This window comes from Lepisma saccharinum, chromosome 26, assembly GCF_977018435.1.
Source record: "Lepisma saccharinum chromosome 26, izLepSacc3.1, whole genome shotgun sequence".
Taxonomy (NCBI): domain Eukaryota; kingdom Metazoa; phylum Arthropoda; class Insecta; order Zygentoma; family Lepismatidae; genus Lepisma; species Lepisma saccharinum.
The window spans coordinates 43,285,881-43,302,792 of NC_139254.1; the positions used below are offsets into that span (position 1 = coordinate 43,285,881).

General features: G+C 35.8%; 1 protein-coding gene across 7 annotated transcripts in view; it reads left to right on the forward strand.

Moving 5' to 3' along the window:
- msn (serine/threonine-protein kinase msn) overlaps nt 1-16,912 on the forward strand; it is a 156,293-nt gene that overhangs the window by 46,806 nt on the left and 92,575 nt on the right. For all 7 annotated transcript variants that reach the window (XM_083112407.1, XM_083112408.1, XM_083112410.1 and 4 more), the window contains exons 11-12: nt 12,210-12,352; nt 15,311-15,501. In XM_083112407.1, coding sequence (XP_082968533.1) covers nt 12,210-12,352; nt 15,311-15,501 — 334 coding nt within the window. The remainder of the gene's footprint in view (nt 1-12,209; nt 12,353-15,310; nt 15,502-16,912) is intronic.

Below are 16,912 nucleotides of genomic sequence, written 5' to 3' on the forward strand. Positions count from 1 at the left end.
GAGCGTACTTCTGTCTTGTCATTTCAGTCATGCAATTGTTCATGCATGAGCCACTCCAGACATGGTTTGTATATTTTATTTTAAATGGAATGTGTTTGGTTTAAACCAGTTACGATATTGAAATTGAAGGCTTAAGATATTGTTTTCCTTTCCTCAAGGTTTTTGTTTCGTAATGATGTTAATATTTGTAGAAATCGATCAGACATGGTTTCTTGGATGTTATACATAATTTGGGAACATGTCTGTGCAGTATTCGTCTAAAGTTAAAAATTTACTGGCTTCCTTGGTCTAGTGATCAGCGTAGTATAGTATGAAACCTGAAAAGTGCACATTGAAAAGTTCCCATCTGGACACGCTGTACACGTACGACAGGCTCACATACACTAAAGGTTAAACACACCAAAGAATGGTGTGGAAACCTATTTTAATATTGCTTTCAAAATCTGGAACAGGCAGGGATTTTCCCTCCCAAAATAATGGGTAAACCATGCTAATGTATTATCTCTAGGGCTGAGTTGATGTTCATTGCATTGGTGGTATCGGTATCGGAAAGTATCGCTCAGTATTTATTTTTCTAATACTTTTCCTGGATTTTGGTCTTTTCATGGGGTCTGAAAATATGTGGCATGCAAATTTGAAGTTTTCATTTATTTTGCACCAGCATAATGGAAAACATGGATTTTGTGTTTGCAAACTATAGACAGGAATAGGGTTCAAATCTAGTTTACACCAGGCATTGATGTTTGTTTACATAAAACAAAAAAATCTGAAAATAAACATACCCCAACATAGGGGATGCAATTTTTCGCAGACAACGGTCTAGTGCTCGGCCAGCAATTGAGGGCAGTTACATCCCACAGTTATCGGTCTTTAGACCCAAGCCAGCTGTAATTAGATTGTTGCAAATAAAAGACATCAGGACACTGTGTAATGGTAGAAGAAAAATTTTATATATCACCACATACAATGGTTCGCCTTTCATCACATACACCCATAACAAAATAAAAGAGTAGCGCATCGCGCTGTTTTACACAGTCACCACCGGACGGAAACACTTGAAGATCACAGGCCACAAGTAGCCAGCGTCGTACCAAAAAACTATTTTATCGTGGAGTACCACATGTTAACTTCGAAGCACATAATCAATAAACTGTTAAGTACAATGAAGGGAGACTGTTTCTATTTGCATCAGTCGGAGCACTCAAAATGGACTGACTGTTTTCTCGTGTGAGAAAACAAACTTTTCTTACTAGCCGATTGAACCACTGCCCGGGAACTGTCGGAGCAAAACTTCTTCTCTACCGGAGGCTTGGAGCGTTGTACCAGACAGGTTCTTGCATCTGGCTGCCCCAGGGGGATTTGTCCTTTCTGCCTATTGGTCAGTGCACTTTAGCTCCGCCCACACGTAACATCATGTTTACACTGAAAGGGATGATTGCGCAGCGTGAAAACACAACAATCCATTGTTCGTGGGGTGATTTGGAGAGTGAAAAGTATATGGTTCGAATTAATATAAGCTCCTCATAACTTCACTGTGAGCACCTCTCTTCTGACAACTCGTTAAGTTTATGCGTTTCCTGGCTGTCTTAACTTCACTGGTTCAAAGATATATTCTCGAGCGAGGTTGGAGTTAACATCCAGCACTTTTCACTCTGTCACTAAACTGTCAGTATGGCAGACTGGCGGGTGCTCTTGCGAAAGTTATGACCTCGGTCCAGGTCGTGATATGTGCTGATATGTCAGTCTGTTTATGTCTGAACAGTTGGCTCCCATCACTGGAACAGAGGGAGTCATTGTCTTTAACAGTCTACGCTGAGAGCGAGCAATGTTTCCCACTGGATTTGTCTGGTATTTAAAAATTAAAGCCCTGGAACATAGTAATAAGGGCACATTTCTGGTGGCCATCTGCCTTTTCCAATTTCAACCAAATGCAGCTTATGAGCTTTATCGTGACTGGCCCAAATGGATATTGGAGGAAGATCGGAGTTTATTGCGGGAACACACTGGCTTCCTTATTTCAACGTAGTTTTGTTGATTAGGCTCTCGCTTGGCTCCATGGGAAAGAATGCACAGAGACAGCTGTGTCACTTTTCAGAGAGCAAGAAAAAAATCTTGGGGAAGTTTGAAGCAAGACTGTACTTGTAAATCGGTCATAAAACCAAGTGGTTTAATACTTCGATGTAATTCTTGATTATTTTTTATGTCTTCTCATTCCCCGATGTTTAGACTTAATGTATGATAAAAAAAAGTAATTAGCCACATCACTGAACATAACAACATCGATTTAATAGTGTAAACTTACGCAACTCATCACAATAATATTAACATATTATAACCAGTCCATTCAGATGCACTGTTATATGTGCATCAAAATTTGCTAAGATTGGATATTTAAATCTTCATTTTTCAGAATATAGAAAAGGAAAGTTAAAAATTGTACTTACGTATGTGAGTATAGTGCTCTTATTGTAGAACGACGTTTCAGAGATTGACTATCTCTTTCCTCAGGTTCGTATAAAAACTAAGTACTTGGCATAGTACTGCGTCAAAAATGTAATATGAGGATTGTGGTTAAGGGTTGGTTAGGGTACATTTAAAATATTAAGTTTTTGCTATTAGAAGTACGTAAAAACCAAGCCGTTCCCTAATAAAACTTGTACAGTAGACCTATTCACAGGTAAAAAAGTTAAAAAAGTTAAAATTCTAAAAAAACTGCATAAATCACAATGCAACCTGCAGGTTTGGCCTTTCCTACCCAACTGTGCTTATCTATCCACATGAAGGTCAATTCTCAACGAATATTTCCCCTCCCCTTAATTTTCTCGTTTCCCCTTATTACGTCACAAATCCAACGTGAATTCACGTTCCTCTCTTGCAGCTTGCATAACTTCCGGAGTGACGTGGAAACCGATATTGGGTTCAATCTTCCAGGCTTTATCCCATTTTTGAGGAAATTGATCCACCCTTCTTCCAAATTTCCTTCGTCCCTATTAAGATTACTCTTCCCCCCCCTACAAATACTCGCTGTTTCATACACGTTTCTTCCTAATTTCCTCCCCTCTTTTCTGATTACCTCTTTTTTTGCGATTCTATGCCCACTTTCCAAAATGTGTTCTGAGAGACCCGTTTTGGGAACTTTTTCCCTTATGTCTTTTTCATGCTCGCTCCATCTTTTACCCATATTTCGGCCCGTCTGTCCTATGTACTCCTTCCCGCATTGGCATTCTATTCGATAAACCCCCTTCTGTTTTTCCGGTATTTCCCTAGTTGTCTTTCCTTTCTTATAATCGGTGAAATATTTTTCTACATTCTTTGGTGCTTTCATCCCGCAAACGATTCCAAAATCTCTCGTTATTTTTCCGATTTTTTCCGATACGGATTGATGGTAAGGGATGCCAACGTACTTTACCCTCCTATTTTCGATTTTTTCCCCTTCTTTTTGATCCCCTTCTTTCCTAATAATTTTCCGTGCTCTCTCCGCTATCTTATCCATTTCTCTATTTGTGTATCCATTTTTTAATCCTGTTTTTCTTATCCACCGAATTTCGTTGTCTTTTTCTTTTTCATTATTGCATAGTCTACCGGCCCTAATAAAAAAGTTAAGGAATACGTTTTTCTTTGTTATTTCGGGGTGCGCCGATTCCTTGTTAATATATAAGTTCCCCGATAGGGGTTTATGATGTACTCCTGTTCTAATCCTATTCCCTTCTTTCAAGATACTAAGATCCAGGAAATTGATTTTTCCATCGCTCAAGTTTTCCCTAGTGAAGCTTGGCCATGGGAAACCCCATTTCGGGTATAGTAGCGAGCATTTTTATGCACTTCATTGAGAAGGCAGCTTTGGAAAAAACAGGAATGGGTATTAAATATTATGGGAGATACGTTGATGATATCTTGATTATAGGAAAGGGGGTAGCACTGAACAAGGTTTTTGAAGAATTAGAAAAGCAAGACGAAAGAATAAACTTCACTAGGGAAAACTTGAGCGATGGAAAAATCAATTTCCTGGATCTTAGTATCTTGAAAGAAGGGAATAGGATTAGAACAGGAGTACATCATAAACCCCTATCGGGGAACTTATATATTAACAAGGAATCGGCGCACCCCGGAATAACAAAGAAAAACGTATTCCTTAACTTTTTTATTAGGGCCGGTAGACTATGCAATAATGAAAAAGAAAAAGACAACGAAATTCGGTGGATAAGAAAAACAGGATTAAAAAATGGATACACAAATAGAGAAATGGATAAGATAGCGGAGAGAGCACGGAAAATTATTAGGAAAGAAGGGGATCAAAAAGAAGGGGAAAAAATCGAAAATAGGAGGGTAAAGTACGTTGGCATCCCTTACCATCAATCCGTATCGGAAAAAATCGGAAAAATAACGAGAGATTTTGGAATCGTTTGCGGGATGAAAGCACCAAAGAATGTAGAAAAATATTTCACCGATTATAAGAAAGGAAAGACAACTAGGGAAATACCGGAAAAACAGAAGGGGGTTTATCGAATAGAATGCCAATGCGGGAAGGAGTACATAGGACAGACGGGCCGAAATATGGGTAAAAGATGGAGCGAGCATGAAAAAGACATAAGGGAAAAAGTTCCCAAAACGGGTCTCTCAGAACACATTTTGGAAAGTGGGCATAGAATCGCAAAAAAAGAGGTAATCAGAAAAGAGGGGAGGAAATTAGGAAGAAACGTGTATGAAACAGCGAGTATTTGTAGGGGGGGGAAGAGTAATCTTAATAGGGACGAAGGAAATTTGGAAGAAGGGTGGATCAATTTCCTCAAAAAATGGGATAAAGCCTGGAAGATTGAACCCAATATCGGTTTCCACGTCACTCCGGAAGTTATGCAAGCTGCAAGAGAGGAACGTGAATTCACGTTGGATTTGTGACGTAATAAGGGGAAACGAGAAAATTAAGGGGAGGGGAAATATTCGTTGAGAATTGACCTTCATGTGGATAGATAAGCACAGTTGGGTAGGAAAGGCCAAACCTGCAGGTTGCATTGTGATTTATGCAGTTTTTTTAGAATTTTAACTTTTTTAACTTTTTTACCTGTGAATAGGTCTACTGTACAAGTTTTATTAGGGAACGGCTTGGTTTTTACGTACTTCTAATAGCAAAAACTTAATATTTTAAATGTACCCTAACCAACCCTTAACCACAATCCTCATATTACATTTTTGACGCAGTACTATGCCAAGTACTTAGTTTTTATATGAACCTGAGGAAAGAGATAGTCAATCTCTGAAACGTCGTTCTACAATAAGAGCACTATACTCACATACGTAAGTACAATTTTTAACTTTCCTTTTCTATATTCTGGATTTGTGAGTAACACGCGACAAACCTTTAAAATGCTATTGATCTCCGATACGGGGAGAAAAGTGCGTGCACTAGAAAATAAGAGGATTAAGTTGAATAAGGGTTTAATCAGGATTAGATTTTTAAAACAATGCAGGAAAATGGGGGTTTTACCAAACTTTTTAAAATGGGGGTATAAACCGTTGACTGTAGGCATGATTGAACAAAAACAAGAAATACAGTTTAAAATACTAGGGAAATGTATTAGGGAGGCACATGGACAAGTCGAACGTCTTAATAAGGAATGCTATAGATTACATTTGGAAGTTAGTGGGGAACTAGACGAAGTGACGTGGAACCGCATTGAAGAGAGACACTTTAGAGCTGTGGATAAAGCCAAATTTAGGGATAGTAATACTATAGAGAGGAAATTGATGAAATTAAAATTGAATAGGAAGGATAATCTAGAGAATAAGAAACAAAAAACAGAGGAGTGGGGAAATAATGAGAACATTTTAAATTTAACCACCCACGAACCACCTAAAGAGTTGATTAGGATTATGAACAAGGGGCAGAAATTTGCAATAGGGGTAGAGAAACTTGAAAAAGAGGAATTCATAATAGCAGCAGAAACGATCGTAACAACTATTGACGAAAGGGAGGATAAAACTGAGGTTAGACAAAGGATACGTAATATTGTAGAACAACACTTGCAAAAAGAAATTAAAAAGGAAACGAACATGAAAGGGGGAGATAGAACACGGAAAGAGAAAGTAAACGAAAACCTAAGACGCGATTTAAAAAATGTAAGAAAATGGGTGAAGGCGAATAACGTATTTCTAATTAGGTCTGATAAAGAAAACAAGATGGTTATCATGGACAGAGAGGAATATCACCAAAAATTAGAAGATAGCTTTAAAGGTAACGATTTTGAGAAAATAGAGAAAGACCCTATTAATAAGATTAGAAGAGAGATCAAAAAAGGGGTAGAGACAAGCATTACATTGGGCACAAGCGAAAAGAAAATCCTTATTAAGGAAATTAAAGTTGGCAACATACCAATTGCTTTTGGAATACCTAAGACACACAAACAAGGCATACCACTTAGACCTATTATACCAACATACGAACATCCTGGATATGGGCTAGCAAAATTGCTGGTAAAAAGAATAAGGAAGGTAAATGAGAACACCCAATATAGCGTTAGGAATGCCGTAGAAGTTAAAGAATGTATAGAAAATCTGGAAATTGATAACGAGGATACAATAAGTAGTTTTGATGTTGTTAACTTATACCCAAGTGTACCGAGGGGGCGGGTGGGAGATTGTTTACTAAGGTGGCTGTTAGAAAAAGGAATAGACATCCTAACTGCTTGGGAATATGTACGATGGTATAACCTTGTAACGGAATATAACTTTTTCTATGTCAATGACAGTATTTATAGACAAAAAGAAGGCTTGGCCATGGGAAACCCCATTTCGGGTATAGTAGCGAGCATTTTTATGCACTTCGTTGAGAAGGCAGCTTTGGAAAAAACAGGAATGGGTATTAAATATTATGGGAGATACGTTGATGATATCTTGATTATAGGAAAGGGGGTAGCACTGAACAAGGTTTTTGAAGAATTAGAAAAGCAAGACGAAAGAATAAACTTCACTAGGGAAAACTTGAGCGATGGAAAAATCAATTTCCTGGATCTTAGTATCTTGAAAGAAGGGAATAGGATTAGAACAGGAGTACATCATAAACCCCTATCGGGGAACTTATATATTAACAAGGAATCGGCGCACCCCGGAATAACAAAGAAAAACGTATTCCTTAACTTTTTTATTAGGGCCGGTAGACTATGCAATAATGAAAAAGAAAAAGACAACGAAATTCGGTGGATAAGAAAAACAGGATTAAAAAATGGATACACAAATAGAGAAATGGATAAGATAGCGGAGAGAGCACGGAAAATTATTAGGAAAGAAGGGGATCAAAAAGAAGGGGAAAAAATCGAAAATAGGAGGGTAAAGTACGTTGGCATCCCTTACCATCAATCCGTATCGGAAAAAATCGGAAAAATAACGAGAGATTTTGGAATCGTTTGCGGGATGAAAGCACCAAAGAATGTAGAAAAATATTTCACCGATTATAAGAAAGGAAAGACAACTAGGGAAATACCGGAAAAACAGAAGGGGGTTTATCGAATAGAATGCCAATGCGGGAAGGAGTACATAGGACAGACGGGCCGAAATATGGGTAAAAGATGGAGCGAGCATGAAAAAGACATAAGGGAAAAAGTTCCCAAAACGGGTCTCTCAGAACACATTTTGGAAAGTGGGCATAGAATCGCAAAAAAAGAGGTAATCAGAAAAGAGGGGAGGAAATTAGGAAGAAACGTGTATGAAACAGCGAGTATTTGTAGGGGGGGGAAGAGTAATCTTAATAGGGACGAAGGAAATTTGGAAGAAGGGTGGATCAATTTCCTCAAAAAATGGGATAAAGCCTGGAAGATTGAACCCAATATCGGTTTCCACGTCACTCCGGAAGTTATGCAAGCTGCAAGAGAGGAACGTGAATTCACGTTGGATTTGTGACGTAATAAGGGGAAACGAGAAAATTAAGGGGAGGGGAAATATTCGTTGAGAATTGACCTTCATGTGGATAGATAAGCACAGTTGGGTAGGAAAGGCCAAACCTGCAGGTTGCATTGTGATTTATGCAGTTTTTTTAGAATTTTAACTTTTTTAACTTTTTTACCTGTGAATAGGTCTACTGTACAAGTTTTATTAGGGAACGGCTTGGTTTTTACGTACTTCTAATAGCAAAAACTTAATATTTTAAATGTACCCTAACCAACCCTTAACCACAATCCTCATATTACATTTTTGACGCAGTACTATGCCAAGTACTTAGTTTTTATACGAACCTGAGGAAAGAGATAGTCAATCTCTGAAACGTCGTTCTACAATAAGAGCACTATACTCACATACGTAAGTACAATTTTTAACTTTCCTTTTCTATATTCTGGATTTGTGAGTAACACGCGACAAACCTTTAAAATGCCCTTCATTTTTCAGTGGGGGCTTTTATTTTATTGCATTCCCCATAAGTAATAAGCACTGATTCTGAAATTTTATCATTATCAGAGTTATATTAAAAAGTTATTGAAAATTAAAATATTGGCTCGTATTTTATTTATTTTCATGCTCCATTACAAGCCTTGCAAAGAACGGGAAATTTTGTAGCAGTAATTCTTGTATTTTGCATCTTTCTTTGCTAATTAGTACTCACAGTTGTTTCACAAGGTTTTCCATACATTTGCAATGAAAAAAAGGCACAATTTGAAGTTAATTTAATATTTTGATGAAATTCGTTCAAGAAAATGCATAATTAGGTTGATCTTAGTTCATGGCTATTTTGCAGTGTTGCCAAATCACCTTGTACAAAGATCGGAAATATCGCAATAATATAAGGACAATAAGCATACAAAATATATTCTTTTGGGTTAGTAAATAATAGAAAAATGTCTTAAAATTGTATGAAACATAACTTTATTACATATTTGAACTTGTAAAATAAGTTTACAGCAGTTTATATTAAAAGGTACATTTGTGATGTAGAAAAAAGTAATGATTCGATAGTCTGTGTGTCCATATCACAACTTGAAAGTGAAGGATACCTGGTTCGTAACAAAAAATGATTTCCAAAATGATGCCAAGATAAGCATCGGTGCCACAAATTGGTAAATTTGGCCAACGTAAGTCCAAATCAGCTTGAACAATGGAGCAAAATAGAAATAGTGGTTCTTAAGCAAAAGTTATATCATTGTATACCCTGGAATCTACTAGACAAGTGGTGGTGTATGAGTGATCTTGATATTTTGAAAACTGACAGTTAAGTATTTTATAGCCAGCTCCAGGTAAGGGAGGCTTAAATCATCTGGTGACCTATTGAAAACTTCAAACAGCAACTACAATGAAAGGAACAAGTTTAACATAAGAATACAGATCCTTTGGATAATACAAATTATGGCCATTTAAGTGTACCATCAATATTTATGAAACTTCAAATATTGATACGTTTGTGACATACTCATAACATAGTACAAAAGCACTTGTATTCACAAATTATGTGAAACAAAATGCTGTGATATTATTGTAAAATTACACGTAGGCGTGTCCATGCAATAACAATAATCCTTATAATTTGTGACGAATATAATTTTCTTTAAAAGATAAAATACTGTTTTATTTGTGAATATATTTAAGGATGCATTGTTTTGTGTAGCTACATTGTTAATCTGTTAAATTATTTTGAGAAATTTTAAATTTGGAACATTCGTATATATGATTGTAGCATTAAGTATGTGGTGGCAACTCACTTGGCAATAGAGTCGCAGCGTGCTAGCTATTGTGGAAAATTTTATCTATAACTGAGGCGAGGCATACATTTTGGTAAGGATTTAATACTCAATTAATTGTATATCCAACCAACCTCATACATCACAGGGTTTCCCCCTGCGTTTGTTGTAATCATGTTCATGTATACTTTATGTTCATGTTCGTACATCCATATAGCAAAATCGTCTCGTCATGGTAACCAACACAGAATACATATTCGGTTACCTTTTCTTTATAAACTGAACCTATCAATTTTAAGGCAAGTTGATGCATATATTTGGATTGGAATACTTGCACAATAATTTCAATAACAGCAATTATTAGTTAATATTTTGAACAATTTTCAATTTTCAAGTATTGGTATCAGTATCTGTGGTAATCAATAAGAGTATTTGCATCATTATGGGTATTTGTTCAAAGCCCTAATTATCTTTACTACTGAATGAGTATTGACTGGGCAGGAGGAATTACTTTCTCGTATCTGCAAGAGATCTGTGAAGAGAATTTGAGTTTTTGTTTGAGAAAACCCTCTTGTTAGTTCAGCCATATCTCTGTTAAGTTCCTAGTTGCTGCTCGCCTACAGGTACGTGATTCCCGTTAGTATGAACCCTTTTTTACATGCCTTGTCGGTTTGCAACTACATTCCTTTCAGTGCCAAAAAAAAAAGTGAAAGCTCCTTTCTTTCCCTAATCAGTCTTTATATAGCTGTTCGTCCTGTTTGGCAAAATAACAAACTTCAAAATCCTATTTTTGTCTTTTCTGTCGAAAGCCAGGGTCATATGAACCACTGAACCAATTGGCTTTGTCCAGTTGCCGTGATGGCAAAATTATCCTGGCATTCTGCATTGCCAATTTTTTTGTTTCAAGTTGTTTTCGAAACAGGTGGCATCCCCACCAAGGCCAAGCACAGCAAAATCTAATTGGTTGCTGCTTCTCCTTGAAATGCAAGCAAAAGGTACATGTTGACAGCAATAGGTGTTGTGTACGAGTGGGCAAAAATCAGGCATTTAGCAACACTGCTTTTCCTCCCCTTGAAACTCCCACAACTGGAGGCATAAACTGTGGGTTTCCTGAAATTTATTCTTTGGCCAGTCGGGCTTTAGTCCAAAATGACTTCTAATCTCTCTGAGGAAAAACAGGGTGGCTACTCACAGGGAATTCCTTGAATTCCTGAAATTGTGCATGAATTATACGTGAATTTTTCTCTGTATATGTGAAACATTGCAACTTTTATTAATTAAATGGCCTCCCCCATGGCGCAGTGGTATTGTCATTGCCGTGTAATGAAGGGGTTCCGGGTACAATACCCGGTGGAGGCACAAGTGTTTCAGATCCCACTTTAAACTGTAGGTCCAGTCCCGATTAGCCTTACTGTGCATAAAGTGGACTTAAAACAGCAACTCAAACTAATTTTATTAATTAAAATTAATTCATACTTTACAAATGCTACGAGGCAAGTTTTTCACAGTTTAGCATTTATTTTTATCGAGAAAGGAAAATAAAAGAATGCTGCGTAGAAAATAAAACAGAATATTCTCAGTCCTCTTAGTTTGTTTTTTGGCCTTTGTAGATCAATCTATCTGATAGGCAGAGGATTATTGCAATACAAGTTATGAAGTTGGTTAGGTAATTTTGAGTTTGAAATCTCTTAAATAATTAACAATTTTTCGTGGATTGCTATATTCCGTAACATTTGTGACTTGTGTTTGTAGATGTATTTCGAATCTGAGTATGTGAAATATCAAATTTAAACTCCACACCTTGAATATTTTAGATAGTATATATACGGTTTAATTTAATTGAATTTGAATTTTTTGATATATTGAAATATTTGTGTCTATGGGTGGTGAGAGGCGGTAATACGTACGGTTGAAATTGAGAATAGATCTGCTTGTAGCCTTGAATTTTTGGAAAGTTTCGCCTTAAAGCCAGGAATTCTACTTGAATTTTATCATGGTCCTAGAGTGGCCATTCTGAAAAACCGTTTGGAGTTCAAGAAAATGCATGTAGAATCCAGCCAGCAATTAAGTACAAATGAATATATAAATATGGCACCTTAAAATTACTCACACATGCACACACAACCTAAAAACTCAAGAATGGAGCCTTCCCAGTAACCCTATAATAACCATGTTCAATCCTCAGTGGAGGCACATTGCACAATGGTTCAAATCCTACTTTAAACTGTAGGTCCAGTCCTGATTATCCTACTTGAGCATAAGCTGAACTTAAAACAAACTTTGACAAACATCTAAATGCATATAACTAATTAATACCTCAATTTAATCAAGAAAAGTGATGCGTACAACAGGGATTGTAAGGAAGATTTTTTTCCAACGAAACTTAAAACATTTTGTATTTTTGTTGTGTTGTATGCTCATGTGAAACTTAAATTATTTTTGAAAGTGAAGATTATGATGGGAAAAGAGTTTTTCATCCAGTTTCTCTGTTATTTGTATTGGAATTTATCCATTTTGTGTATTTTGATCACTTGTTAAACTGTGTATTGACAGTGGTTCCAGACCCTCAGCCTCCTTCAAGGCCGCTACCTCCACCACCAAGGGAAGAGAGATCGACTCCTCCAAACAGCTCTCAACAGCCGCAGCAACAGCAAAGGAATTCACAGATCTTTAAACATGTGGCTCATAAACCAGAAGTAAGTACGTTTGAAATTCAGTTTTAGAGTTTTAATTTTGCAGCCAGCAAGAACTTTTATCAACTGATACCAATCCCAATGCATTAGTAGATACAAGTGGTGGTAGCAGTATCGGAAAGTATATGTTGGAATTTATTACTGATACTGGCAGTTACTTTTCCAGCATTTTGGTCTTTCATGGGCTCTGCAAAATCCCATTTTGAACCTAATTATCCTGGAAATTATGCAAAATTCGAAGTTTCTTTTTATTATGCACCAGTTTGGTATGAAAAAACAGAATATTGTGATGACATGTTTCTTTAATTCTTTAAAGCAAAAATTTTCGTAAATTTTTTTGATATAATTAGAGTGGAATACTTACTAATGTCAATCATTATTTTGAACAACTTTCAATTAGTACAATTTTCATGCATCAGCATTTTTTTCAAAATGATATTGACTCAGCTCTATAGTGTGTTATGACCAGAGCCCGGAAGTTGTGGACCAAAAAAATAGTGTTAAAATTGGAGAAAAGGACTGAAAAAATAAGAAAAGAGACCTACAATATATGTTGTTTTTCTGATCATGTATTAATACAATTTACAATATTTTTTCACATGTTTTTTCACTCCACTGCTTGCTCCGCGCCTAGTATTGCCAACAAGTGGTAGTTAATTGTTGCCACAGAAAGACGTTGGCTATTGTTTCAGTAACGTGCTTTTGCTGGCAGTTGAGCAATTGTTAATTTTATAAAAATGGCTGTTCACGTCAGCACCAATTGCCACATAAACTTCCAACCACGAGCGGCAACTGTCGATGCACAAAAGGACACTGAAATCGTGCCACAACTTGCGTAACAAAGAATTATGTACTTTCCTTGCTGTAATTGGTTTGTATTCTGTGTGTTAAAAAAGAAAGAGGCAGGGGAAAAAAGGGTCTAATTCAATATCCTCGACGCGACGACCCACGCCGAGCACGGAAAACCGATAATGAAAACTCAAATCAATTCTTCTTTCTCTTCTCAAGCCACATTGTCCCTGTGAAAATTTGGAAGCCACATTGTTCCCTGTGAAAACGGGAATTGAAGATCCTAACAAGCCAATCCTAACTGCGTAATTAACTGACAAAGTAGGCTGGAAGTGCGCATGCATGGAGTTTTTTTTTTGTATGAAAATATTACAAAAACTTGAAAGAAAGCTTAAAAATGACCAAAGAGATGCAAAATATTAAAGGAAAAGCCGACAAAAGGCAAAAACTGGGAAAAAGCACAAAAAAGGCAAAATATAAGATACGGATTCTGACTCCCTTTCGTGAGAAATGGATAAATACCTTCCTTTGATACGTCTATTACATCACAAAGAAAAGAAGACATTTCCTCAACTTCCGGGCCCTTGTTATGACACAGTTAACATCAACTTCCCCATGTGCTTTGCACCATGCCATGATGTCACTCAAGGGGGGTTAGGCCCCCACACATTCTTAATCTTGGTCATGTTTGGAGGTGATGTAAGCATCACCATGCTCCAGCTGCCCCCAGGTACCCAACATGTTCCTGAAATATGCATCTTTAAATTTTTCAGTTTTAACAAAATACGAATATTTCCCATACTGTACATGTACGTACATGATAAATGGTTTAACCATACTCATAAAAAAAATAATAAATAAATAAAAAAACATCAAATTTCCACTTGTAAACTGCGTATGATGTTTGAATGTTTCATGCTTCTTGTCGTTACTTGTCATGATCAGAATAATTAGATGAAAAGTATGAAGGGACACTGCTTACACATCACTTACACCTACCAATTTTAGTGGTGACTTCATGAGTCACCTCTCAATTTACCCAGTAACTGAGGTAGCTAATGGTATGTAAATGCAGTGTCCGTTTCAAGCTTCTGACTAAGCTATTTGTTCATCATGATAAGATGTATTTTACTGCCATTAGTTTGCCTAAGGTGGTTGTGCACAAAAAATAAATAATGAAGAAAAAAGTTTGTTTTTGTTTTGGTTTTTTTGGCAAGTGTTGGATAAAATGTCATTATTTTATCATTTCAATTGCATATTAGTTTATTTTCTTTATTCTTTTCATTTTCGTAACAATAGTTTGTTGTAAGAGCAGTCCCATCAGATGAGAAAGTGCCTGACCTTCTTTTCTATTAATATCAGTATCTAAAATTATAAAAAAGCATATTGGTTCTCACTGACCTGGAAATGGTTGAAAATCAGGAGAAGTCATGGAAATCAGCTTAGCAGTGAAAATGCGATATGACTTGGAAAACACAGTGAAATTGGATAGTTTCTGTTCTTGCCAGAATTCAAAACTGAAAAGATACATTTCACATTTTTATCTGAGAAGATTTTGCATGAAAAGGAAATTATATTTTTCGTTATTTATTTTCAAAATGTTGAATTTACTTAATACATTTGAATAGTTTGAAAATTTGGAGTTGTAACATTTGTAATTGTAGCATGTTGAAGCTTTATAAAATGCTCCACAAAGTTATTTGAATACTTGGAAAAGTCAGGAAATTTGGTTTGTTAAATTACATGGGAACCTTGAATTTGCAAATTTGAACTTTTTTGACGATGCCACTTTTGATATGTAGCCATTTTACTAATAAAAAGTTGTCCTAATTTGTTAATTTTGCTCGCATGGAAACTTTATGGCATTTCAGAGTTTTGCTCTATTATATTTGCAGACACTTATTTAAATTATCATAACAAAGTTTTAAATATTTCATTTTTTTAAAAAAGACATTTAATTTTAGTACATGAATTTGCCACATGATTAAAGTGCCTGAATTTGGTATACTTCAGAACACTTAGTCTGTGCTATGGTGCTTCAATTTGAATTGATTCTGTGGTACCCATTTCAGTATCAGCTTGCTTGATTTCTGTTTTTCAGTAGAACTGTCTGAATTTCAATTTCAATTTAATATGCATTGTGAGTTAATAAAATGATACATATATTTCCAGGATCTTGATGTGATAGCAGCCCAGCTGAATGAGCTAGGTGTAAGCAATGTTGCTCATGACCGAGGCAGGCAGAATGGAAAATCCTCAGAAGTGCCATCCGTGGTAGACGCAGACAGTGACAGCGATGAAGATGACGACGGAAGGGTCAGAAACGACGGCACATTGCTTGCTAGTGATCCTCCGAAACCATTGTAAGTCTTAATTAATTAACTAATATTCTGCCATAGATAGAAATTAATGTGAGATCTGATGAGTAGTCTAGTGTAGTTTTAAGCATGCAGTTGTGGCAATATAGAATATTGATTTACATCAGATTATTTTAGATGTGCTTCATTGAACTCATCTTTAAAATTAACATCTGATTCTTGTGATGTTTGTGGAGAAGGTGCAGCTGAATTAACATTGTTAATTGAAAGTTCAAAGGTGAATAATGCTAACTTTGAAAATTAACAATAGAAATTTTGTTAAACTTTTGATTTAATTTGTCTTTATTTCAGCATGTTTATTGAATGAACTTTGGATGAAATATAATGCTTATGAATGTTTTCATTGCATGCAATGTAACATTTTCAGTGTGACTAACAGAAATAACCATTAACTCCAGAGAAATATTAAATGAGAAATGTATTCTAAGGCTATGTGGGAGAATAATTATGCAACACTCGCAAGTTGTGCAGGAAACTATGTTTATCTCCACAAATCAACATGACAGAATTTTTAATATATTTCAATTGTGATCAAGAAAAAATAATTTTTGATATGCAATTATTGTGTAACTGAATGTCATAGTTGTCAAATGGCATTTCACTAAGACCAAACTCTTCGTAAACAGAACATATTATTGTTATGTATAAAACAGATGTAGATGTTTCTTTGCTTTATGTTCTGCGTGAAGTACTTGGGAGACGTTAAAACATTGTTGTTTTAAAATTAAGATGAACTGACAATGCTATTTGTGTCTATACAGATAAAGTACCAATGTGAAATTTAGCAGTACTGTTTGAAATTCTACTCATCAAGTGACTGAAGTAGGTGTTGTTCCAGGGGAAAAACTGCATATTTCAACATTTATTCTACATTATACCTTTATAGTTGTAAAATAGTAACAAAATGGTACCACTTTGCACTAAGTTGCAGGCAGTACATAAATATCTGATCAGTAAAATTATCTGTAATTTTACTGATACACTGATATGCTTATATCAATCAGCCAATGCCAGCAGAGTAGATAATTTGTCCCATCCCTGTTTTTAAATAACAGATTCATGTAGATATTTCATATGACAATAGAAAGCACATTAAATTAATATTTATGAGCAACGAAGTTATCACTAAATGCATGTAAATAAATTAAGTGGTTCATGTAAAGAAAAGGAAAGCAGAAACATACTTACAAAAAAATAAAAATATTTGCCTCCTATGCCAAAGTGGTTATTGGATTTCATTTTGCCAATTCGAAAATTTCTCTTTTTTCCATGCAAAAAATTGTACAGTCAAACATTTTTGATGTGCACTCGACTCCCATGCCTTGTCAGTCTATTGCACGACACTGATAATTACCGATAAGAGTACAATCCCTAATATTTACCAATCCTGATAACC